At 40.5% G+C, this 25,654-nt stretch overlaps 2 protein-coding genes across 4 annotated transcripts in view; one reads left to right on the top strand and one right to left on the bottom strand.

Annotated features, from left to right (window-relative positions):
* The window catches only part of dachd (dachshund d), a 93,872-nt gene extending 86,941 nt beyond the window's left edge, over positions 1 to 6,931 (top strand). For both annotated transcript variants that reach the window (XM_085764278.1, XM_085764277.1), the window contains exons 10-11: positions 1,120 to 1,188; positions 5,241 to 6,931. In XM_085764278.1, coding sequence (XP_085620404.1) covers positions 1,120 to 1,188; positions 5,241 to 5,278 — 107 coding nt within the window. In that variant the 3' untranslated portion in view covers positions 5,279 to 6,931. The remainder of the gene's footprint in view (positions 1 to 1,119; positions 1,189 to 5,240) is intronic.
* Positions 6,932 to 18,594: 11,663 nt separating this feature from the next.
* Positions 18,595 to 23,595, bottom strand: gpr18 (G protein-coupled receptor 18). Of its 2 annotated transcripts, XM_085765011.1 has the most exons (3): positions 23,423 to 23,595; positions 22,619 to 22,664; positions 18,595 to 22,244 (listed from the first exon to the last, which is right to left on the bottom strand). In XM_085765011.1, the coding sequence occupies exon 3, from the start codon at positions 22,235 to 22,237 to the stop codon at positions 21,218 to 21,220; it is 1,020 nt and encodes a 339-aa protein (XP_085621137.1). In that variant the 5' UTR covers positions 22,238 to 22,244; positions 22,619 to 22,664; positions 23,423 to 23,595; the 3' UTR covers positions 18,595 to 21,217. The 2 variants fall into 2 exon arrangements, with proteins under 2 accessions (XP_085621137.1, XP_085621138.1); XM_085765012.1 differs by lacking the exon at positions 23,423 to 23,595 and having other exon boundaries at positions 18,595 to 22,238; positions 22,619 to 22,655.
* Between the last annotated feature and the right edge of the window lie 2,059 nt (positions 23,596 to 25,654).

The following is a 25,654-nucleotide window of genomic DNA, read 5'->3' as shown; positions in this document are numbered from 1 at the left end:
AGGAGGGAAATTTTACCTGAAGGAAATATTGAAAGAGCTCAGATGAGTTTACCCCTAGAGACAGAATTAATCTATAAAAAGTGCTGATGAAAGAGCTCAAATCATTTACATTTACAGCAGCAATGAGTGATGTATATCTCATTTGAACTTTCCCCCCCTGCTGAAATATGCATTTGCTTTCTGTTCTCATTATGTCCTGTGAATTTTCTCACCCTGTGCTCAGAGGCTACAACTTACAATTACTCTGTATTCGTATCGCTTCATCATCCATTTATGTGGTTGTTTGTTTCAATGATCGCAATGTCTATAACTAGTAGATTAAAAAGAAAAAAGCTAATTTTTCACACCAACAGGCCAAAACCTGAAGAAAATACTGTGAAGAAAAGCTGCAAATTCGAGAACTTCATATTTGAATGATGAAAGATGATTGGCATATTTTTATGAAAACAATTCAGTAGTCATCAAAATTGTTGGCATTTAATTAATATGAATTCTAATCTACTAATTGATTCATTGCATGATTGTTTCAGATCTAATGTGCAGAGTGTGTAGTGTTCCTTGCAAAACATCAGAACGTCATGTGCAGAGTACAGTTAATGTATTTGCAGGGCATTGAAATAAAGGTAAAGGTATAAAATAACTAAGAAAGAAGCTCTGAAACTACGGTAAATATTGTTTTTGAAGTTACTTGTTTGCAAAGCTCAGGATTTCCATAGAAAACAATCATCTGATTGTTGAAGTCTCTCATAAGCTGTTTACAGAGCTGTATAGAGTCACTGGACCAGATACAGAATCAAAATACTATGAATATTCAAAAACCTGTTCTGTTTTTACCTTTGACACTTTTTGCCATTAGCACATTTGTACTTATACTTCAGCAAACAATTGAATGCAAGGCTTTTTAACAGACACTTATTCCAAAGAGTAACACAAAAGGATTGAAGGATCTTGTTATTCACCACTGATCATAATCGCACAGTTCCTGTTAACATACACATGCGGAGGAGACATAGCTCGAAGGCTAAGCCTCTTGTTTTGAATGAACGATGCTGTGAAAGTGGCATTGTGATAGGTGGGTGTCAGGGATGTTTAACGGCGGTGATCCCTCTCTTCTCTCAGACTCTCTGACCCCTGAGATGGAGAGTGACCGCAGCAGTGGAAGAACAGATGCTGAAAGGACAATACAAGGTACAGGGGCTCAGATGAGACAATAAATCTCTCTCTCTTTCTCTGGCTCTCACTCTTGCTCTCTTTCTCTGTGCTCACCCTCCTCCCTCCCTTCCTCACCCCCTTCTCGCTCTCCCTCACACACACACGCACACACACACACACACTCTCAGCTCCAGTTTATGAACATTAGTGTTTCTGTGCCTGCTGTTCAGGCATACAGCTCACCATCTGGGCCACAGCACTGGGTCAAGATCATTGGTTTTCTGTAGAAATAATATTGTTCTTTTACTTGACTTTTAGTGGCAGTGATCCCTTTAGGAAACAGATATTTTTTAAATGGAAAAACAAAAAAATGCAGTGAGTAAAAGAGTACAACAACTAAGCTATAAGGATATAAAGAAAGAATAAAAGAAGTGGTTTGTTTACAGCTCAGGAAGCATTAATGAGTCATAAAACCACAAAAAGCAGTGGAATCCCCCCTTTGATAGTAATAAACGGGGCAAATCAATCCATTTTATGAATAAGCCTTGTACATTTTTAATGGTTTGTTTGTTTGTTAGCCTTGGGGGTGCAGTATGTGTTTGGGGAAGGGCGCTCTCGTGATAACCTCTGTAGACTGTCTGCTATCTGTGTTTACCCAGATACAAGACACCTTGCAGAGGTTGAATATCCTCATTATTACTCGAAACGTCTTCCTTTAATACGCCTCAGCTGCGTCTGCTCAGAACCGCCCTTATCAGTGGGAGAGGTCCCAATTTATCTGGGAAAATGCTCCATGTAATTTGCTGTGAAAAGTGGGGAAATATTCATCTTTGTATGCAAGAATAAGTTGGGTCCCTTTTAATTCTTTAATGTTTGATTAGTCTACTTGAACTGATATTTTGTGAAAGGGCAAAAAAGAAAGAAAATGTACTAAGTGAAATGATGACTCCTCCTTAATTAAATGTCATTCAGTCACTGCGGGGATCTGAAACAGTTTGATGTCCAAAAAAAGGAAATCCATATGTCATCATTTAAATACAAAGATAACTCCCAGATAAGGCATAATTATAGCCTCCTATTTCATACCAGATTAGTATATTTAGCCACTTCAATTTCTAATATTTTACACTTTATACGACGATCAGGCTCTTTTGTAGTGTACTTGTATCAAATTAAACATATTACAGCTTTTACGCTTACAATAACAGCAGCCACTGACCCGCTTACATGTATACTATACTAGCTTAGGTTGAAACAGCGCAGAAACAATTTTTTTTATTCATTTCTTTCCCAATCTGATCCCGTCTTGGAATCATTTTTGAGGCGTCTCAGTCACTCTGATCGTCGCCTTGAAGAGCAGAATGAAGTAGGAAACTGAATAACAGGCTGCACTTTGTGTTTTTGTTCAATTAGAGAAGCATTTGTCTGCCACCCATGTCTCCTCTGCTCTACTCTGCAAGCCTAGCTGTATAATTAACCTCAAATGGCAAAAAATGATGTTGATAAATTACACAAGCAGAAGGGGGAAAAAACAAGCCTATCACTCGCATGAAAGCCGAGAGAAATGTGTGGGTATATTCTCAACTCCAAACTCAGGGAGGCGAATGGAGAGAGAGAGTGAGAGAGAGGGGGGAAAAAATAATGAGGGCATAATTTTAGAGAACTAATTATTTCTATTTGTCTTTTGTCACACTTCTCTAATTCTGCGATATTAACACAGTCTGTGTTTATTAATTGCTTTTACAGTGTTTTGAATCGGGTCCAAGAGGGAACGTGGCTCTTTTCACAGGCAGGCGAGCTACTGGGACTGTACCTCGCCAGTACTGCCTGGCAACGGTGCACATGCGAATATCTTCCCCCAGTATCTCCTCTGGTTCCCTGCCGCTTCCCACTCGATGTGTTCGGCAAGTTTACACGACCCTGTGCACAGAGATAAAGTTCTTTGTTGCAAGATTAAACATCAAAACAGTTAAAGTGAAATTAAAATTAAATGAATGAATGTCACTGAAGCAAAAAAGACTGTAATTAATGGATCCCTTAATTGTCTTCATAAAATATTTGCATGGGCATAATTTGCATAATTTACATGTATTAATTAATCTTTCAAAGGAATTTTATGCTGAGAGAAGCCAAAAATTCCCTTTGTTTTATTTAGCATCTAATGAAATATTTATTCTCTTTAATGAACTTTTCATCTTGATTTGAATATAAAAATACTAAAGTTTTAACATATTTTAATGAGACAGTCTTTCATAAAACCGCGTGTCAAGACGTCACCAGTTATTCTATTGGTGTGTTTAAAGCAGATGTTTCAACATTTGTGCTGAAATGGAAATGGATTTGAAGCGGCGAGATCGAGCTCAATCAAGCCTCCGCTCACTCGCTCCCCGTCTTTCATGATAATTGTATCTATTAGAAGTAAAAATGCTGCGACTTCTAACATCCTCTTGACAATGTATGAAGTGTCGCCATCCGTCAAACAATCAGATCGTCTTGGTTTTTCATTAACACCCCTATAAACTGCTCCGGCTGCTCCGAGCGTGTGATGTTTCATCTGCTCTTGTTATGAAAGACGCGCACACATACATACATACACACACACACACACACACACGTGTATCAAGTTGTGTATCCCAGCCCGCACTCTTACCTGCTCTCCAGCCACCAGCCCTCCCTCCTCCTCCTCCCCCCTCTTCTCCCTCTCCCTCCCTCCCTCCTTCCCTCTCTCTCTCTCTCTCTCTCTCTCTCTGTCCTTTGCTTTCTCTTCTCTTATAGCGCTGCATTCATGCTGTAATGACTTTTACACAGAACTCAGTAGTTGTTGCTTGAATAGAGGCAGCCAGAGTGCAATGCCTTTGAGACCTACGGCAGTGCTGGGTAATTAGCCTGTGTGTTTGTACACCCCCACCTCCCCAACACACACACACCCACACACACAGTATTGTACACACACATGCATAACAAGCCTTTGTTGTCTCATTCACTCTCTCCACGAGAAAAAACACAGAGAGAAAAGGACTAATTGATAAAATATTGATAATGTAATGAGTAAAAACAAGGTTAAATTAAGAAGAAATCAGGGGAAAGTGTATTTTGATTACAGAGTATAACCTGCTGCTTCGGTGTGTTAGAGAGCAGAGGTGCTCTCAGACTGTAACAGGTGAATCCTCCATGTCTCTGAAGAACAGGACTCGAGCGTCTTCTCTGATGTCCTGCGCGGCTTGTGTCATGTCCGACAACTTGTGCCGCTAAATGTCTTTGTGTGCGTTTCTCTTTAACATTAAATTATTTAGGCGCCCTGCCACAGAGATGTGTGCTTCTTAAAGGCATTACCGTGGCGTTCCTCCGGCAGAGGAAATGTGGAGGTAATAAACGTCAAACATGCTCCTGAGCTGTGCCTAACAGATGCTTTTACCAGCTCAGCGTCGGTGCAGCGCTTGCTCGCTCAGGCGAACACTCAGACAAGAGCGTTCGCTGGAAATGGACAAAGCTCGTTAGGTTGGAGGTGTCTGGAGATAACGCAGCAGAGGAATGTCTGCTGTTTTCAATAAACACTATTTCCATGCAGGAAAATGTCACTTTGAGAGCGCTTTACATCATCAGTGCAGTAATATGTTCAAACAAGCGTATCAGTAGGGATGTCTTAAACACATGCAGCACACAGATCCGATGCCTTGAGTGTGGTTATCATAGCTGCTTTAACAGTGTGTGCTTTGTTGGTAATAAAATATGCATGTAAGAGTGTAATTATATTTGTATGTCCTGATTGATGCACTATGTGATCTTAAAAACAGAGCTAAAACCACCTTGAATTAACATATTCAATGAGGTAGTTCATACATGATTATTTCTTATAAGAGAGAATTTTACTGTATGTGATATTTAATCATATTTGTCACGGCTGCTAACTTTATCTTATCCTTAAATCGGTTTATGAATCCATAGTTAACGCTGCTGAAATTGAAAGACTAGAGGGCAACATTTCAAAGTTAACGTTTCATCAACACTCACATCCTGAATAGTACATTTGCGTCAGCAGGATGTTAGCTGTTGGCTAATCCTTGGCTCCTGTGTGTCCTCTGTTGCAGATGGAAGACTGTTCCTGAAAACCACAGTGATGTACTGATAAGGCCGCGAGGACCTGGAGGAAATAAAAATTTCAGAGAAAAAAAAGGAAAATAATAAAAAAAAAAAGATTGAAAGAGAGAAAGAAAGAAAAGAAAAGAAAGAAAACCCATGAAGATTCTCAAGAGCCCTTATCCAGGCTGATTTAGTAGTGGAAAGAAGTCAAGCTGCTTGTAAAGAGTTCAATGGAAATGCTGTGTTCACCCAAATGCTGGAGGAGGTGGTGTCTGAATGTAGAATAAGAAGTCTTTTTTTCATCACAGAGGCCAACATGAAATAGTTTGATAAAGCAGGTTTTCACATTAACGGGTTGGCCAATGTGAAGGATAAACATATATATTGAGCACAGTAAAAATGTACCCATGGTACACTGTTGGTAATAACTCATAAATTCACAGCACTGAAGATTTTTATACTGTATCTCAGCCAGCGAGAAAGCTTCGAAAACGAAATTCGACTGAAGTTTTGTTTTGTATTTCAAATTGAATTTTGAGAAGCTAAAAATGACACGTGGTGATGAACCTTGTGAAGAAGAAAAAAAAACACAAAAAAAAACAAAAAACAAATGTGAATCTATCCATGTGTTCATCAAAAGAAGACTGATGTTTGATTTTAATGTTTTCTAAATTAGATGACAATACAATCAAGTTTCCTTTTTACCATTGTTGTATATACAAGATCTGATGATAATGATAGAAAAACTCACTCTATCGAACCCGAGTGGATTGATAAGGTATGTGTATATAACGTTAAGAGGTATTGTGTATGCAGTAGAGCTATTAGGCAAACAATACCACCATTTATATAAACCTACAGTTTTGTTTTGTTCTATTTCTGAGCCATCATTCTTTCCTATAGCTGCCATTTTGGTGAGAAAGCATGCAGGCATGTAAATGTTTGTCCTGGAATTATGATATTTAATAAATCCTATATTGTGCTGAACAAATACTAGGGTTGACTCACTCAAGCCCAGATGATGATTTTGAAAAACATAATTATCAGACATTTCACTTTCAAAAATGAAGATTTTTGCTGTCAATAGTACTGTAATCTTTGTAACAGAGGTAATATTTCTTGGAATTTACTGTACATTTGTCATGAGACACACTCAAGAAAATCAGCACCTCTCAGTACCTTTTTTTAAAAAAGAAAATTTTAAAAAATGATCACGTGTCAGCTTGAGAAACAATCAGTCATGACACAACGTCTCCAATCTGAACGCCATCGAATTACATCGCTCAAATCCCTGTCCAGCCTCCACAAACACTCTCCTTTTTCTGTTGTTGTTTTTTTTTTTCTTAAAGAGTGTTTCATGATAATCCTGATGAGAAAAAAGAAACTCATAATAAATTATGATTTTCCTCTTACTTTCCCTAAAGACTTCTGAATTTCGGTGCTGAAACACCTGTGTATATTCTCTAGACATGAGCTGATGTCAGTCCTTTAACTGAAAATGGTTTAGACCTTATGTGTTACAGTGAGGAGGAGGAGGAGGAGGAGGAAGAGGAGGAGTGTCCCATGTTCACAATGTGTTTGTTCTTTTGTTCTCAATGGAGTGTCTAGGTCTGTTGTCACTGATAACTTATATAGCTTCTCGAATCATCTCTTCATTGTATTTCAAATTCAAAATAAAGTTAACATGTTGATGATAAAACTGTGAGTTAACTATGTCTCCTGAGGTCTGAAAAATGCACTTCTCTGTGTTGACATCCCCGTCGCCACACGACACTGATTTAACACACAAACACAGAGATGGTCGCCCACTGAGGCAGCCCCAACATAACAGTTCAAGATGGTCTGATACAAACATGGGGAAGTTTTTACTCTTTTTTGGGGGGGTGGGGTGGGGGGGGTGCTTCTATCCTTTTTGCAAATCACTGTCATGTTTTCAGCCTATTTGTTTTTGCCTTCAGTCTTTCAACTCATTTCTGTATACATTATGTATGGCCTAAAACATTGCAGGTTCCGGTGCTGTAGAAAAACAAATGAACATATTGTTATTTCCTTTATATTGCAGTAAAAAGAAAAAAAAAAGAACCCTGTGTGCGTAATCAAATGGTGAGAATGTCTTGTGTAAGTTCTTCCTTTTCTCTTCACTTGAGTGGACTGCGGATGCATGTGTGACTTTACATGCGTGAACTCTTTCACTTGCATGTGAGCGTGCTTTTTTCCTTTTCTTTTTTATTCATAGGTTAATTCGAGAAAAAAATTAGTGCGTGTAAATGAGGGTGTGACCAACCTCACTGTAAATAAATTATTTCATGTGTACTTTCACGTGTATGACGCTAATTCATAATATATCACCATAAAATAAACAACACTTACAAGTTAACCAGCTGTACATGCTGCAGGGTCATGCATCATAATATTAACTTTAAATAGCACTCAGGCCTAGAGGGAGTTGAAAACGCTGCTTTATTTATCTTCTTTTTTTTCCTCAAATGATCATTATTTTCAAATGCGACGACTCTTATTGCCACACTTCACACAGATTTCTCCCTGATTATTCGCACTGGCTGTTCTTGAGTGGCATTATTTATTTCATAGTTGTGCGCAAGGATAATTTCTGAACAACTGTAACAGGTACAGCTCTTAAAACACAACAACAACAACATCAACAACAAAAAAACACACAAAATTGACATTGAGAGAGAAATTTCTTCAGTAAGCAATTCTGAGTGAAATGTGTTGACACAGCATGCTTGGCCCATTCCCATTTTGCATGCTTTTTAAAGCATGGCCATAACACAGCCACAGAGATGAATAATTGACTGATTGCTGCATAATTCAATGCTGCATTGTAAAAATTCAAGGCCTGAAATATTTCAAGCTTTTCCTCTTTTTATTAAAAATGAGGTTAAAGTTTCTATCAACCTTGAAAGAACAATATGACACACAATGGGCAATCAATCATGAAACCAAGCCACTCGCCGGGTTCAGACCGTCGCAGCCCCTTCTTCTCCGAAACTTGTGCTCGCTCTGGAGTGAAAGAAACTGTGACATCACATCCACTTTATCCATCTAATGACTCAATCGTTCGTCTTTTTTTTTTTTTTTTCCTTAACTGCAGTGAAAGATTCACTCCACTCGCCTCCAATGAGCTTGTGAGACGTGGGCTGCTCGCTGCTATTACTCAGATATTCTGTTTATTTCTCTATCTGATGCCTTTTTCTGCACCGGCATCAGAGAGAAGAGGCCCTGCAGCTACATGTTTCATATCACTGCACATTTTGTAATAAATTCAATTCAGTACAAATATGACCATGAGGCACAAAGACTTTAAATACCAAATGTGCATTATAGCTGTGTTCTTGCATTTCACTTCACTGCAGTGTGGAAAGCGCAGTGCTGATTGCATATTCAAAGCGTTGGAAAAAAGGCGTGTGAGGCTGTGTGCTTTATTTACTTGGCTTGACTTGGAGATGTGCTCATGAAGACATCATCCAGACGTGATTATTCCGCATGATCCCGTCTCCTCTGTCACTGTTTGCCTAATGTCACATTGCACAATTTGTTGTTGTTCTGTTCTTGCTTGACCAGCCAAAGCAAAGTGTTTATCCTCGCACGTCAAGGATGAGAAAAAAAAAAAAGTTTCACAAGAGAAGAAAGATGAAGTTGTATTTCTGCATATAGCGTGTGAACTGCGGTGTTAACCCCGACCGCGCTAATTCTTTGCTCATCATCGCGACCAGGAGATGGCCATTTAGTGAAAGCAGTAATTCTGCATGTCTCTTGATAACTCAGTGGTGCCCTGAGTCTGTAGAGAGACATTAGGGAAGGTGCAGGCTGATCGTCTGAAAGATAGGACTAATGTCACCTAATCAGATAGACCATTATGTATTAGCGAAACTACAAAACAGTTTTATCTGACAAGGGCCAGGCCACATTACCTAAATTAACATTTTGCAAGCGTGAACATGGAAGACCACAGAGGCGAGGGGAGGGCTATAGGACTGCGGCCTGCGCTTAGACATTCGGCAGTAATTATTAATTTATGATTGTCTCTGGTCTTAATGAAAATGAAAGCCAGGAAAGAGAACAGGGAGGGATAATGTGGCGTGAAATTGAGTTTCATTTGTACAGGGGCCACCTTTTAACTCTGCGCTTCTTAGGCGGAAATGGAGTCGAGCGCTTCCCCCTCTCTCTGTCTCTCTCTCCCTCTCTCTCTCTAGAGAATGTATCTCTGTTTTTTTTTTTTTTTTAATCATGCTCTCTCTGCTTTCAGTCTCTCAGTCAAAGCGTGTTCATATCCTCTCATCCTTTTGTGATATTTGGGGCCAACACGCCCTTTAACATCTCCATTACTCGTGTAAGGCCTTTTCAAAATGACACAAGGCTCTTTGATGTCTGATAACTATGTCAACAAGTTTCTTGAATGGAAATGTCTCAGCACAGTGCTTCCTTAATGTCAACAAGGCAGCGCAGAAAGGTCTCAGACCAGGTTGGCATGAGAGGAGCCAAAAGAAAGGCCGATTGATTTACCACAGATTCTATGAACCATAATACCCTCATGATACAAAAACAAAACAAACAAAAAAAACCCCAAAGTTTTAAGTGTTTACTTTTTTAATTCTAATTTAAGCATATGCCGTAATGTTCATCCCTGTGGGGGGCAACATGCCAGTTCAAGGCTTACACATGCTCTGAGGTGATAATGGTTTAACAGCAGGAATGATTTAGGTGATAAGGGTCTTTTACAAGACTTTTTCCCACCACTTTCATGAGTCTTCTCAGACTTGCGGACCACTATGCATATGCATGCACACTGGACATTTTGTGTTATTTTTAACGTCCTAAATATTGCAATTCATGCCACAGTTTAGCTACTTCATCAAAATTATTTTTATTTTCCGGGCAAACCAACACACTGGAGGAGCTTGTTCAACTTCCAGAGGCCTTCGTATGAGGGAAGTCACGATACAGCACTTCTGCTTTTTTTTCTGAATACATGTCACCCCATCATGCTGGATAATTACATAAGGCAACAAGCAGTGTATGCAGTGTAAATGAGAGTTTATGTGATATAGCTGCAAACATCTATTGTCTACACAAAGATATAGCTGCAGTCTCCTGAACCGAAAGCAAAGTCACATCCCCTCTGCAGGCCTATGTGTTGCAATCTCAGCTTCTCTCTTATTTGCTTTGGTATCCGGTCTGACAGTGTGTGCATTTTATGTGCACGATAGTCTATGTGTGTGCCCCCTATTCAACCACTTTTATAAATTCCTAAATCCTTAGCCTATAAATCCTTAAATCCTACATCCAGGTGATATGGCACCAGGTGAAAGTGACCAGACTAAACTTTAAGACTATCAGTCTTATAAAGACTCTTGAAATACAAGAGCACACAGGTGGACTGGCCTTAAAGGGATATTCCGGCGTAAATTTAATCCATGGTCTAACACACCGTGACACCGCATAAGACCCCCCTGCCCCTCGAGAGATAAAGTCTGCCAACCGCAAACTTCTCCAGTTGTAGCAACTTCAGCAAAGACCGCATGATAGCAAAACACTGCAGTCTGTATCTCCACAAGCAACCCGCAAAAACAGCCTCTCATAACCACAAATAATGCTCAGAACAGCACCAAACTTCAGCAACAGTACAAATAGGGTCCCAGTCCATAATACAGGGCATCAAACACCCGCTAGGTTTGCCTGGTTATATTGGAAAGAGACGATAACAAAACTCACCAACTCTCCTCCAGCCGCTTGCTAGTTGTGGGGAAGCCCGCCCGGACGAGGCGATTACCGAATGCAATAGAAAAGTCAGCAGTCCAGTAACGCTTAGTTCCAAAAATTAACACACGTCTTACTGACTGTGATAGTTGGAGCAACTCAACTCCGTTCATTTCCTTGTTAACACTTGCAAGTTATTGAAACAGAGAGGGAAGACAGATAGGAGTGCTGAATTCAGTAGGCTATTTGACTCGTCAGGGCAGTTCAACAACTAAGTGGCTGGAGGAAAGTGGGTGAGTTTTGTTTTTGTCTCTTTTCAGGCAAACCTTGCCTCGTATTATGGGCTGGGACCCTATTTGTACTGTTGCTGAAGTTTGGTGCTGTTCTGAGCATTAGCTATTTGTGACTATGAGTGGCTTTTTTGATCGCAGTTTGTTCGTGGAGATAAAGACTGCAGTGCTTTGTGATCATGCGATCTTTGCTACTTTGCTTAGAAGTTTGCGGTCAGCAGACTTGATCTCTCGAGGGGGGGTCTTACGCGATGTCACGCTGTTAGACCATGGATTAAATTTACACCGGAATATCCCTTTAAAGTCACCTTTTTTTTTTTTGTCTTACTGTACGTTCACACCAAAAGCGTCAGAAGCGTCGCGGCGGCCAGATGTCATTAATTTTCAATGCTCCCGACGCTTTTGGTGTGAACGCACAGTTAGACATTTTACTAAGTGCTACACATTGCCTATCCATGGACATGTGACTAAGTTCAGTAGCCTAATTATAGTTGCCATAATTAATTTTAGTAGTTTTACATCCTTTTTTGTTGTAGTTGTTTGTTCTTCTGTTTTGTTTTATTTTAGTTTTCTTGTGCGTGTTTTTTTTTTTTTTTGTACTTCTCTGTCCTGTTTTGGTCATGTTTGTTGTGTTGTTGGTTTTTGCTCTGTTTGTCTTCTGTCTGTCTGTTTTTTGATCAGTGTATTGTCGGTTTATACATTCCAATGCCTGTTCCCATTAAAAAAGGAAAAATAAATAAACAGATACATAAAAAAATAAAAAATTAAAAAAATTCAGTAGCCTACAGTATTAAATGGCTTACCCATAAAACAAACAACAACAAAAAACAATATTTATAGGCTATGTGTATTTTTAAACTTATTTTCCCTCATTATAATCAGCTTGAAATTCAGCTGAAAATTACACTGGTTACATTATTGAATATGTTATGTTTATTATCTCTGTTCATAAGATATGGTGATATTGGCCTTTTCTAATTTTCCACTAGCCTATTTCATTTAGTCATAGCCTACAAACTTAGATGAAGAACACAGCGCTTAAAACGCGGAGGAAGCTGGTTTAAGGAGGAAAAAAAATGGCGCCCTTGTCACTTAAATGGTCGCTCAAGGGTGTCGTACATAGACAGATGACGCACTAATGATAGAGTGTTTTTTGGAAGTGTATGCTTCTGTAGGCTAAATGGGATTGAACCCAGGAAGAGGGTTAAAAGGTTTAACAGTTGTAGGTTGTTTTGTTTTTTTATTGAGTTTTTACCGGATCTGTGAGGCAGAGGCTGAATTTCTCCCTCTGTCCGACATTGGAGCTAATACTGGTCAAACTTTACAAGGATGAAGACTCTAACAAGCTGCTAAAGAGCTCCAGTTCGACTCTTCTCCTTCATCATGAGTGAGTAATCTTCTTTTTACAGTCATATGTTGTAATTGGTTCCCGGCGTTCTGGGTAGCTTGCGGTTAATGATGTTACAGTGTTTGCTGTTAGCATTACTGTGACGTTGTGACGTTAGCCAGTAGCTAATGTTTGTGAACAGATTGTTTTTTGTTCGTTTGTATGTTTTTTGTTTTTGTTTTTTTTGTCGGCTCTCCGTGTGTGACAGTGACTTTATTTAGGTGTGCTTTTTGTTGTTTGTTGACTTACCGCTTTCACCGGGCTTCTTACCTCCTGTACCCTGCTAACTGAGAACACGAAGTTTGTTTTGGTCTGAGATGCTAATGGCTAGTGCAGCATCTGACTTGTTGCATTGACAATCTTCTGCAAAATCTTTATTTGGCCACGTGGGGGCAGCAAAACCAACACTGACACTGTTGATCATCACCTGTGAGGTTGATGGGGCAAATTTGTAGCAAGCTGCTGAATAGAGCAACATTAGCATTCATTTGCTGGTTTGTTTCTGGTCCATATTGTGTCTTTTGCTCTAATTTCTGGTCTCTACCAACTCCAATTTGACTCTTAAGCCGCTCAATGATTCACTATCTTCAGCAGCAACTGTACAGTGGTCTGCTGTGCAAGAAATGACAAATTAATAATGATGTTGTCATTCTCAGTTGAAGTGAAGTCAGACAGTGGCTCTGTGTGGGTTCATTACAAGCTGGTAGTTGCAGTGCAGTAATCATAAGACTTATTGTTAGTAAATATTGATTGTAGGTGATTAAAGCTGTAGTTATCAATACCACGGATTAAGGTGATTTTGAAGTATTAATTGTGTGAAACTAGCATTCATCTGTTATCACAGTAAACATCAGAAAAGGGGGTGAATGCACAGAATAAATTCCAACAAAAATCACTGTTTCAAAATCAATTACTGAGAGTGCTCTTAGAATAATTCTCCTGTCATTTTTTTTTTCTCCAAATGAGCCGCAATCACAAAGTTTACTCCAGAATATTTAATCAGCCACTTTATGTCATGATACATCAGAACAATATTATACTTTGAAGTTGCTTCTGTAAGCTCTCGCAAAATTACTCACAGCCAGAGTATCCAAATCACCAGGGTTGGTTATATTAAGTCAATTACATTTTTACAATTGTGAGCGAGGGATGGTTAATTTAGTTTGACCCAAGAGCCCCAGACACTCCCCCAGATAGCAGATGGATGAGACGAGTGACCACAGGCGTGAGGGAGTGTGTGTCTGAGTGTGTGTGAGCCCACTGGATTAGTCTTCATTTGGTGCCTCTGTCATAAGGGAGGCGAAGACTGAGCACTGTGTGGCAGAGCAAAGAAAACACACAGGGTCAGGCGAACACACACAAACACAAGTGAGCGCTATTAACCCCCCCCTCCCCCCAGCTCATCAACTTTATTTTGCAATCTTCCCTCAGAACCATTAGAATACCCTGAAGAAATGACTTTCCAATTAAAGGGGATCTAGAAGAAGAAGGGCTTTTTTTCTCCTTCTTCTTCTTTTTTTTTTTTTTTTTTATCTCCGGCTCCTGGAGTTCTTTATTCCAATAATTTAAATTGGAATTGATTTTTCAATGTACCCGCTGACTGCTTCGGACACAGAGCACAGGGCCAAATAGAGCTACGTTCCTAGAATATTTGTCATGACAGCGCGCTACATGTAAATTTGCAGAGGCCACCTAAATAGTTATACATTTCATCCTGTGAGAAGAACAATCAGGCAGGACAACAAATCCAGTCCCTGTGTTTATACATTCAGTAGCCTCAGGTATTTATCTCTCACTTTATGTAGTGTTACTGATCTTCCCCTAATAGGTCCCTACTAATTAGCCAAAGGAACCGTTTTATTTATTTTTAAAGACAAACCAACACAAGCCTACATGTTCTGTCACATTAAGAACAAGCCGAGTGAATTTTTATTTATAACCAAGTCTAATCGCAAAGTTCAGATGTGTAATCTTTGCAGTCTGTTTAACAGACAGACTGCTCGTAGATTTAGTGTTTATGAGGTTCTCTGCACTCGAAGCCATCACTCAGGCCAATTTTTTTTTACTATTAAACACAGCATTCATTCCCCACATGTTCTTGGAGCGGGAGGAAACAGTAGTCTGTCCCAGGCAGGGAGCTCGAGCCCTCACATGTTTAAGTTTGACAAACTGTAGCTATGAACTCTGCAACAACAGCAGTTCCAGCTGCGTTCTAATGAGCATTTATTGCATCTCTCCACTACAGCGAGTGCTTTGCAGAGCCCGCTTCAAAGCCATCCGGATTCTACTCAGGCTGTTTTACAGATGCGTCTAGAAATTCGAGGCCGTTCTTCTGTGGACGAATGGTTCTGTCTTTTGCTCCTGACAGCTGCACGGGCTTGTTGTTCGCTCTCTCCTGAGTTGTTTTAATAAAGTTGTGCTGCAGGAGTAGTGAGAGAAGATTAATGGACGCACAGGAAGTGTGGCAGTTGTGAGAGGATGCAGGACAGAGCGGGCCAGCAGCCATCTGTTCCCTCTCCTTTACAGCTCTCTTAATGGAGAAGCAAACCAAACAACATGGATCTGAGCCCTGCAGACAGACACACACACACACACACACATGCACGCACACCCACACACACACACACACACACACACACACCTCAGTTGCACACAGCTAAACACAAAACATCACTTTATGTGACAGAGATGAGAGCTAGGCTTTTGTCATTGTATTCCCCCTTGTTGGATGTGTGTGTGCTGGAGTATGTGTGTCTGTGTGTGTGCGTGTGTCTATACGGGTGTGTGCTTCTTCTCCTTTTTTTTTTTTCCTACCTTTCAGCGAAATAAAGTTGGGTGTGAGCCACGGCTGTGAGATTTAGATGAAAGACACAGCCTGGATGGAACGTGATTAAGAGATATGTTCTTGAGGCAAAACAGGACTTGGCATTTGCTGAGACAAAACCTAATCAAATTAAAGCAAAACACGGCCATTGTTGTGGAGTGTGTTCTCTGCCTGTGTCACGTTTGAAATGAAACACTGTAAAGTAGATATGGGCTTGTGTCTGCGCAGCATCACCAACACTAGTGGGTTTTATTCAGATTTACACACAGGCACTGACTAATGACAGTTGTGCCCAATGATGCCTAAAGCACTTTATAGAGCTGTCTGGGTTATAAAAAATGTTTACTGTGATGGAGCTGAATGGCTCACTGAAAGAGTATTATTATTTACAGGTTATTGTTTTAGATTAATTCACTCAGTAGAATTGTTAAATTCTCTATCCAGCGGGCATGGCCAGCTCCGGTTTAGTCCTCCGTCAGCGAGGAGTTCCCTCTCTTTACTGGTGGGTGCTCCGTATTTATTATTAGCCTATAATGAAATCTATAGTCCGACTGTTTCTGTTTGTTTTGAATGAACGCAGACCATGTCACGTTAAATGACAAGATGCATCGTCTCCCTCTTTCTCCCAGTGAAGACATCTGTACGACATGATGAAGTTTCCTCTCTGAGTATCAATCCTGTAATTGAGCTCGGGGAGAGGAGACGTGATGTGCACACAGAGGAAGTGAAAGGCCGCTCTCTCTCTCTCCCTCTCTCTCCTCCATCCCTCCTACTTTCTTTCCACCCTCCCTCCCTGTCCCTCCTTGCACAGACAGGCTAACGCTGTGTCCTGCTTCATCTTTTTTTCCCCCCATCAAACGCACAACTCTTCCTCTCATCCTCTCTCCTCCACCTGCTTTTACATTAAATTTGTCAGTCAGCTCTCTTAAGATGCACATCAGCTGAAATGAGTGCATTAGCATTAGCTGCCATAATAAACCCCGACTGCTCAGGGTGCACCGACTGCACTGCTACACTATCATGGGCCGGGCCTTGGCACAGAGAAGTGAGACACACGTGGAATCTCATAATAGTGTCTTCACAAGCTTTTCACGGCAGTACATCCTGAACGAGACGGCAGCCCCGGAGCTACGATGTCTTTACTCGTGTCTCTTTGTCTGTCTTGTAATGTCGCGTACTTATTCTGCTCTTACGATACCTTGGATCATGAGAAACTGAAGTGAGACCGGATTAAATATTAACACAACCTGACACAGTCCCCACTGGAGCTCCTATTCCACCTCACATGATACAATTAAAAACATTCCCACATGCATTGAGCGGAACACTTGTCGAGAACGTACCGCTTTACAGACTTAAAATAAATCTTATACTAATCTATGGAGAACCTGACAAGGAGGAGGCCAAGGTTTCCATGCAGCCACTTAGCTGAGTAGGGAGGTGGAAAAAAGAAAAAAAAGAAAAACACAGAGAGATGAGGGTCTTACATTATTTATACGTGCTAATGGTGGCTGGCTGTGTGTGTGAATCAGCAACAGAACAATCTGCTAAAATAGACACACAGCTGTAATCAAGGCCATACATTTCCTCTCCCTCCACTGTTCTCAGCTAACTGCAGGGTCAATTGGAGTCAGTTTAGTAGCATTCGAAACCCTTGCAGTAGATTATCTCCTTTTAATGGAGACGAAAGACAATGCGGGAGTAGATTGCCATTGCCAAAGGAAAAGATTACCTCTGCACAGCTATCCTGGCTAAATATGTGTACAAAGGGAATACCTCACACCGTTCCTACTGTACATAAGATATCATTGTACATCTACCACAGATAAGAACAATAGCTCATGTGCTTAACCCAGTTTTGTCCACAAAAGGAATCCATTAGTCTCATTGTGCAGCCCTAAAGCTCAGCATCACAGGGGGGGTGGGAGGGTGGGTGGGTTGGTTTGGGGGGGACCCGCTGCTACATCCACACACATGTGCCTCTCATTTCCTATGGCAGTCCAGGAGTATCCTTCAACATCCTATTGTAAAGTTTACCAGGGGAGAGGTTCGGTGTATTAAAAGTGCCCAGAGAGAAACGCTAAACGATGTAAATGCAGGCAGCTGCTTGTTGCTAATGCCGTACAGTAGACGAGGAGGCCCAGACGAGGCTGGATGTGTACAGTATCTATATAACATTATAGGCTCCCTTTCATGTCCTCATGCGCTCTAATGGGAACAATATGAAGACTAATGGTATAGTAAAAGTCTAGGAAACTGTGCTTCTGGAAGTGTGTCTCCGACCGTTCTTTCAAACACAACAACACATTTGCGTGAAAAAAAACTTGCTTCAGGTGTGTGTTTTTTAACACCCTAGTATAAATGTGTGTGCGAATTCGGTCGTATATAGTTTTCCTACATACTGTACTGTATACCTGGCAGTGTTGTAGACTGACCAATGCCTCACTTCACTTCCTCCATACTCCACCAATCATGCTCCAGATATGAACTGTTTTTAAACTCGATGACATTTGATTTTTTTTAATTTTAGAAAAGTGTAATGTCACAATGATGTTCAATACAATTTTATCTGACATGTGTTTAGTTGGTTTGGTCAAGTTGGAGCAGTGAAAGCTGGACCTATAAGCGTTCAATGCTTCAACTGAATTCATAAGATAACAATCATTTATCTACTATTTTTAGCCTTTTCACCATTTGGCCATTACTTTGGCCATTTATTTCAACCATTAATCCACAACTTGAAGCCTTTTTACCATTTAGCCTATAAATTTAACACTGAATAAATGGTCTACATAGTCGCTTTTACTATTTGAACTGCTATCCACTACTGGCAGTGATCAGTTTCCACCATTTATCAATTCTTATAGCCAATTAGTCCTCTCTCTCTCTGTGTCTGTGTCTGTGTCTGTGTCTCTCTCTCTCCCTCTCTGAACAGTCACCACAACATGGAGTAGTCATCACGTACCTCCTGGCAACTGCAGAAATACCCCTGGGGTACGAATTGGCAATCATAGCTAAAGGCTGTTTACTGCTGTACCATATTCCTTCTTTTTTTCCCACATTCAGAAGGGTCATTTGTCCCAAATTTGTTTCAACATTCATAATAGCAAGAAACATAAATGAACAAATAAGAAACAAACTCTCGAGAAACACTTTTAATCATGATAAAGATAAATAGTCCGGCAGAACACAATTTAGAAAAACAAATACAGCAACACTGTCTCTGATCATCACTTGATACTGCGCTGACATGCAAACTCTATTAAGCTGTCTTCAAATATGCAAAAATGATATGATTTTACAATGATTACATATTCACTTCCCCAGCTGGCTGGCTCCAAGCGTCTCCATTTGTCATCGACTATTGTGTCCAATTATATGATTAGCTTTGAACACTCCAGCACTTCGAGAGCTCTCGTGTGTTCTGCCGCGCAGAGTGATTCACAAACAAAGTCATTACAACATGTATTCACACATATCAAATAACAAAACAGATGGCCACTGCGCTCGTCGCCTGATTTGTTTTCCACACGAGTGGTAGGGGAAAAAAAAAAAAAACTATTTTGTGTGAGCTGTGTTTAATGCTGACTGTTTTTATTCCCAAAGAAGAGCAGCTGGCTGTCGCGCTGTTAGATCAGCTCCTATGAAAGACAATCTTGTTTTCATTAATTTCTCTACAACAAAGGCACTTGTTGGGAAGATTTAGAATTACAGCCGGTAAAGCTTCCGGATAATTCATCACAGGGACTTGACAGGAAACTTAATTGTTTTAAATGCCAGTTGCTGTGAGCAGCATGGCTGGTTTTTCTTTGATGTCTAACAGGTGGGACAGATAGATGACCCTCTGATGTTTCATTTGACCTTTGACCTCTTGGTTATAAATCCACTTGTAGTCCAGCAACCAATAAAGCTATCATCATGTGATGAACTGCAGTTCCCAGAATTCCATGAGAGATGAAAATCTTGTAGTCCGCCTTCTCTTGTTACACACAGTGTAAATCTACTCTTCTGTACGTCTGGCCGGCCGTTCCTCCAGCCCTGAACGCTACACAGACCGACCAAGAACCATATGGACTCTGGATGTAAGTTTATCCTGTTACCACTGTGGTACAATAACTCATCTCAGTGGGAACTTAACTGGGCGTGCTTGTGAAGATGTGAGAAAACTTGAATAAAACCAGAGTCTCTTTTAAGCACAGCTAGCACAGTATGATGCTGTGTTTAGTTGTGTTTGCAATTGATCCCCCATACGATTACCGTTCCGAGCACTGTTATGGTGGATGTGGTTACACCACAGGGTGCATTGCCTGTCTAATTGTATGAGGCACTAGATAGTTACTCGCCTACACTGACTGACTGTCTAATCCAGTTAAGACGGTGTTGGTGTGACAGACACACTAACTTGATTATTTTAGCGATTGGCAACACCGAGTCACTTCTTCTTCGGGGTGATGTTTGTGCAGGACACCTATCAAAATCAGTCACATTTAAAGATGAGTGTTATTTTTTTCCCACCTTCATTTAAATTAAACAGTCCCTTCACAGAGATAGAACTGTCACATTCAGCACCTTCTAACTCATCACTTGTCTGTCGTTTGAGGAATAAATTGCAGATAAATTGCAGGATCTTGAAAAGCGGTGCTTACACTGGCAGTGCAGGCCTGACATTAAAGTATCCCCGAGCAGAGAAGCTTCTCTCTTTTTAAGGTTAAGGTTGCTTTAAATCTAGTAAATAGCCTCCCTGACATCTCTTGAGGATGTTACTGTAAATGCACTTTAAGTGACTGAATCATTTAACATCTAATCAATATGATTCGCACTGCACCATAAACACACTTCAGTCTGATTCCTGGTTGAGGAAGCTGTTATGACTGCTGTTAACAACTTCTCTGTGAAGAGGAGCAATGGTTATTTCACAGAATTAAAAACGGAAGTATTTTTTTTTTGCTTTCATAAGGCAGGGGAAATGAAATAATATAGAGAAGCGTATGTGTACATATATGGACAGTATATAAGGAACTCTACAGGAGTGATGCAAACATCCAACACGATACACTTGGAAAGTAAAGAAGCTTCTGCTTTGTATTGCTCAGGCAGGTGGATGCGATCTAGCTGTGCCATGCTGCCATCACCTGGTCAATAAATTTTCAGCAACTTTCAGGACATTGGTAAAGTAGCCTATGTGTTATAAGTATAGATTTTATATGTCACATTTTCTTCATCATGATGCAGCAGTGAGGTGAAAGTACAAACCAAACGAAAGCAAGCAACCTTTTCTAAACCCACTATTGTTTCCTGTCCCCCCTCCTCCTCCTCCACCTCCTCTGCAAAAGTTCTCATGCACACTATGGCTTTGGGGCCGTGCAGTGAGAGAGAGGGCTTGGAATAGTTTCAATATTATACATAATAACAAACCAAACAGAGATACTGTGGGCTGCGTTTTAAATGACTACCCCACTTTATTTTTCGCCTGCATGTGTTACACCTGAGCCACAGACACACGTGCTGTGTCTGCCAGAGCAAAGAGGCACAGGAAACATCTCAAGTCTCATGGGTGAGTCAATCAGCTCTGAACACAGATGTTTTTGCCACAACAGCAGCACTCCCATACTGTGAGTGTAAATTACACCTCTGAAATTAATTGCAAGTTTTGATCCTTTTGATAATGAAGCATGCACAACAGTGATGCATCCGGCGTTACTTTGTGCACAGTGTTCGTAAGACGCGCCGTCCGTGTGACAATGTAAGTTTTTGCCGGGCGCTTCATATCATGGCGCTGGTCAGGTTGCTCATCGATCGGACGCTGCCGGTGTGGGTGTGTCTGCTCTTGCGTCTTACGCTTCGCAGATAGTTCCTGTACAGAATCACGCTGATCACCCTGTCCTGGAACTGTTTGGAGACGATGTAGTACAGGATGATGTCCAACACTGTGCTCATGTTCATCAGGAACGTGGTGAAGACTGCCCATGTGCTAAACCCCCCGTCTATGCCGTCATCCAGCAAACGGAGCACCAAACACACGTGGAAAGGCACGAAACACACCAACACCTGGATAATGAGTGTGATGATAATCCTGATAGACTTCTGCTTCACTTTAGGTTTGAGTTTGGAGGTGCGGCCGTGGATCAGATTGTCCACTATGACGAAGTAGCAGCCGATCATGATGCATATGGGAAGCAGGAAGAAGAAGATGAGTCGCACAAAGTTGACGGAGTTGTCGGGACGCATGTGGATGATGTCTTGCATCTTGATGCAGGTGGTGAAGTTGGAGACGATATCAGGGTCATCGCCAGTGAAAAGCAGAGGTACGGTGCTGCCCAGAGTCATGAACCACACCCCGCAGCTGGCCACCACGGCCTTGGGGATATTCCTCAGCTCTTTGCCATGCTTTGGCTGGACGATGGCCATGTAGCGGTCAGCGCTGATCAGAGCGAACAGCCACAGAGCCATGCAGGGGTAGAAAATGGTGAGGGCGCCTGAGATCCGGCAGAATAGATCTCCAAAGGGCCAGTAGTCCTGTTGGTGGTAGACCATCCTGAAGGGGAGCAGCATAATGAAGGTGAGGTCTACCACCGCCACGTTTATCATGTAGACAGTGACGGAGTTCCTCTTCTTGGTGGTGAGAGCAAACACCCACAGAGCAGTGACATTGACTATGACTCCGATGATGAAGACGAAACAGTAGAAGACCAGGGCTGCCATGCGGTACCCCACCGGTCCCTGCTCTGGCTTCTCAGCACCCAACTCCACAGACATGTTGGAGATATTCAGATCCAAGTTCATACTGAAACTTAATGAATTCAGCAGGAGAAAAACACATAATTTAGTGAGTTATTGCACTGCAAGAAACTGCTGTTTGTTTCCATTAAACCATTTTTGTATTGTACAGGTATAGATCATTTATGTTCATGAAGTTGAAGTCACTTATTTTGAAAGGTCAGGAGCATCTAGGACGGTCTTAGTAAAGAAAAAAGGGGGCATTTTGATGGTTTTAAAGCTTCTCTTTGGAGGACACTTAATCAAATCTAAGTAACTGTAACTATCAGGTTCAAAAATAGTACGGAAAAGTTACAGATGTCTTCTTTAATTAAATGTTTGACTGAGATAGTTTGTTAGATTGAAATCACAAATGAGCTGAGGAGCTAAGCAGGTGATGCGACTTACTTCTGAACATTATGTGGAGTTAATCCCTCACTGGTCCAAATGAAATCTTTGAAGAAAAAAAAACATGAAACAAACAAAAAAAACAAACAAATCTCTTAAACTGTAATTATCATTTTAAGCAAAATTAAAACATGAGCACAGTCTTGTGTTAAAGAACAACTAGATTTCCAGAAGCAACGCTGGAGCTGAAATAGCCAGAGGCAGCTTCTAAATGTGGACATGTCTGCTGTTTCACAGTTTTGCAGAAGCTGCTGCCTGATAATTTGAATATTTATTTTTAAACGGCACAGCTGCACAGTGAAATACAGATGAAGACAAATAGAATTCATCAAACCAGACGTGTCATTCAATTATTAAATATTACATAAATGTTATTTAGCAGGGTTTAAAAAAAAAAAGTAGAGACAGAATGTCACAACAACAAAGAAACAGTTTGTGTAATGAGGTTATAGAAGTGGAAGTGCAGATTGTAATCCGAGACACTCTGATGTCGTCTCCTGATAAGAAATCATGTGACTTCTGTGTTTCACAATTAAGAACAAGAAACTTTTTTCCCCCTCGCTGGTATTTTTTGTGCAACCTCTTGTGTGTATATATTGTGAAATGTGAGTGATCATTAACAGTAAAAACAGTGAAACAAACAGAGTGATTTTAAATCAGTTTGGCCAAAAAACACAGCACCGATACATTATAACTACAGCAGGTAAGCTATAAAACAAGGAACCAAAATGACTTTTTTCCCCTTCATCTTAAAGGTCAAAGTGATCAGGTAGCCTCGCCCAGACAATAAAACACTGCACTTACCACAGAAATCAAACAAACATCTTGTCAGGCTTGCACCAACAGGTTTATGAAGCGGCACAGCGATTTATCTGAGCACTTTGCTCGAGCAGCCAAAACAGGGAAGTGGGTTCTCTCTGTCAAAGGGCAATGTGATTGAAATGGTGGCGAGCCTCGGCGCCCCCATCACTTCCTGTGTCGGCCCGTGGGCTGTAGTTTCTCTTCTTTAGATTCCTTTACAGTATCTACGTAGTTGGAACACAAAGGGCTACAGCTTTCCACTGTCTGCAATTACACCCCCTTAAAGAAAATGATGTGCCATTAGAAGTGGGAGTGTGTTTGGCAGGCAGAGAGATGGCAGATTTAGGGCGAGTTATTGATTGGAAAAGTGGGGTCTGTCACAGCACATTAGTTCTCAGGGGAGTAATCCACAGCAGGTTGCTGTGAGAAGCATCTGCTGCTGGAGAGAAGTAATTAAAAACAGGATGTTGAGGCAGTTGCCATATAAACAGGAAATAAGATGGTGGTAATAGACACTTCACGCTGATGCTGTGAGATGGTTTTACACCACGTCGACTTAATGGATGCAAAGCGCATACCTCAGGTGAAACGCTCAAGGTCAGTCTGGACCTGGATTGAATACAGATGAATGTGTGTGATGATTAATGCGAGTGTGAGCCGGTAACAACTATGAATTAGGACATTTGGCTCAAAGAACATTGTGTAATCAAAACTTCTTCCCCCTTGATAGCTTATCATGGTGGTTTTTCACTCCCTTAACAGATCTTGAGAAACAGGAAGAAAACCCTACTTTCCCACGACTTCTATCATTTCTTCTTTGTGACATCTGACTTCTCACACGAACGGTTCTGTCTCTTTGTCACACGTGTTGTTGTGATGAATCAGATTTGCCATTTGGTCAGCTCCGATGTGATCCTGAACCCTTTTTTTCCACAGCGGCCACGGTATTTTTACCCGAGGAATTTTCAGCTGCTCGTTCAGTCGAATTCTTATTCCTGTGAAATAATTATCTATTGGCTTGTCCTCTCGATGTGTCTTAAAAATCTCCTACCAGATGGTACTTTGTGTTCATTGCAATATGTTGTTATGACAACAGTCTGTGTGATGTTTTCCTCTCCTTGATACTTGTCATGTGGTTGCCTCTGTAAGTTCCCCACTCGGTAATAAATCCATTTTAAACTATATCCTATAAATAGTGGAGGTGCAGTTTTACCCACAGATGTACACAACGCTGCATTCTATTTTTTGTTGTTCCCTAGAATAAAAGTTTACACTCTTTTGTACTCATCCACGGTTACAAAACAAACAATCAAAAGAACAGTGTTAATAAAATGATTAATTGACCCTCTTTTGTCTTGCCTGTCAATATTGAAAGTAAAAAGTGTAAAATGTCTGTGACAAGCCTATTTCACCTCCTTCACCATCACCACTTTACCCTGTTTTACACTGCCCTCTAGTGGCTCCAAATAAACACTACAACACTGATTCTGCCCAACAGCCATTTGTGTCTTTGAAACAATCAAATTTTTACTCATTGCAATAATACCAGGACTTTCGAAACACATGGATTTATTGGATAACGTTTTATGTAGCAGCTGTTGTGTTATTTGTGAAATCGTTCAATGTTTTCGACTTAAAACTTAGATTATGTATTTATAGTACAGACGAGCATTGAATCATGTTATCAAAGTAGAAATTAAAGATCACCTCCAAATATGTTTAAAGATATATAGCTAGATATTAGGGATGCACAATAACTAACTTTTTTACAAGAGCCAATTATATTTAGCCAACATTGCTGTTTCCCCCTAAGATGATTTTTGAAGAGTCATAACTGTTCTTGTTTTTGACGCAACAGTGATGTTGGTCATATTATTTTGTTAAGTCAGAGGCAGAGATGATTCATCTTTACTCACTACATCTTAGCCTTTCTTAACCTAAGGTATAAAGTATTAATGTTAATGGTAATTGGCATCGGCATCAGTAATGAAAAGCAGGAAGTTATCGGCATAGGTGGAAAACAGCAGTTATCGTGCATCCCTAATAAATATGATATGCGAATAATAAACTGTGTTTGAGATGGTGCATTCTCTGGTTAAAAATCCTAAAATTACATCTATTCTTTCCATCTCATTGAAAAATACATAATATATGAATATGCAAATATTGTTCTATTCAAAGTTTTTCATAAGTTCACAACTGGACACAAGATGAAAAATCTGTTGTCAGTGTACA

Source organism: Trachurus japonicus, chromosome 21 (genome assembly GCF_045865225.1).
Source record: "Trachurus japonicus isolate A0001 chromosome 21, Traja_1.0".
NCBI classification, from domain to species: Eukaryota; Metazoa; Chordata; class Actinopteri; order Carangiformes; family Carangidae; genus Trachurus; species Trachurus japonicus.
The sequence above is the reverse complement of the archived record's forward strand: the minus strand, read 5'-3'. Positions and strand labels throughout refer to the sequence as shown.

Excerpts from the sequence above, each read along its gene's own strand:
- gpr18 (XM_085765011.1), bottom strand. The coding sequence starts at position 22,237 with ATGAACTTGGATCTGAATATCTCCAACATGTCTGTGGAGTTGGGTGCT.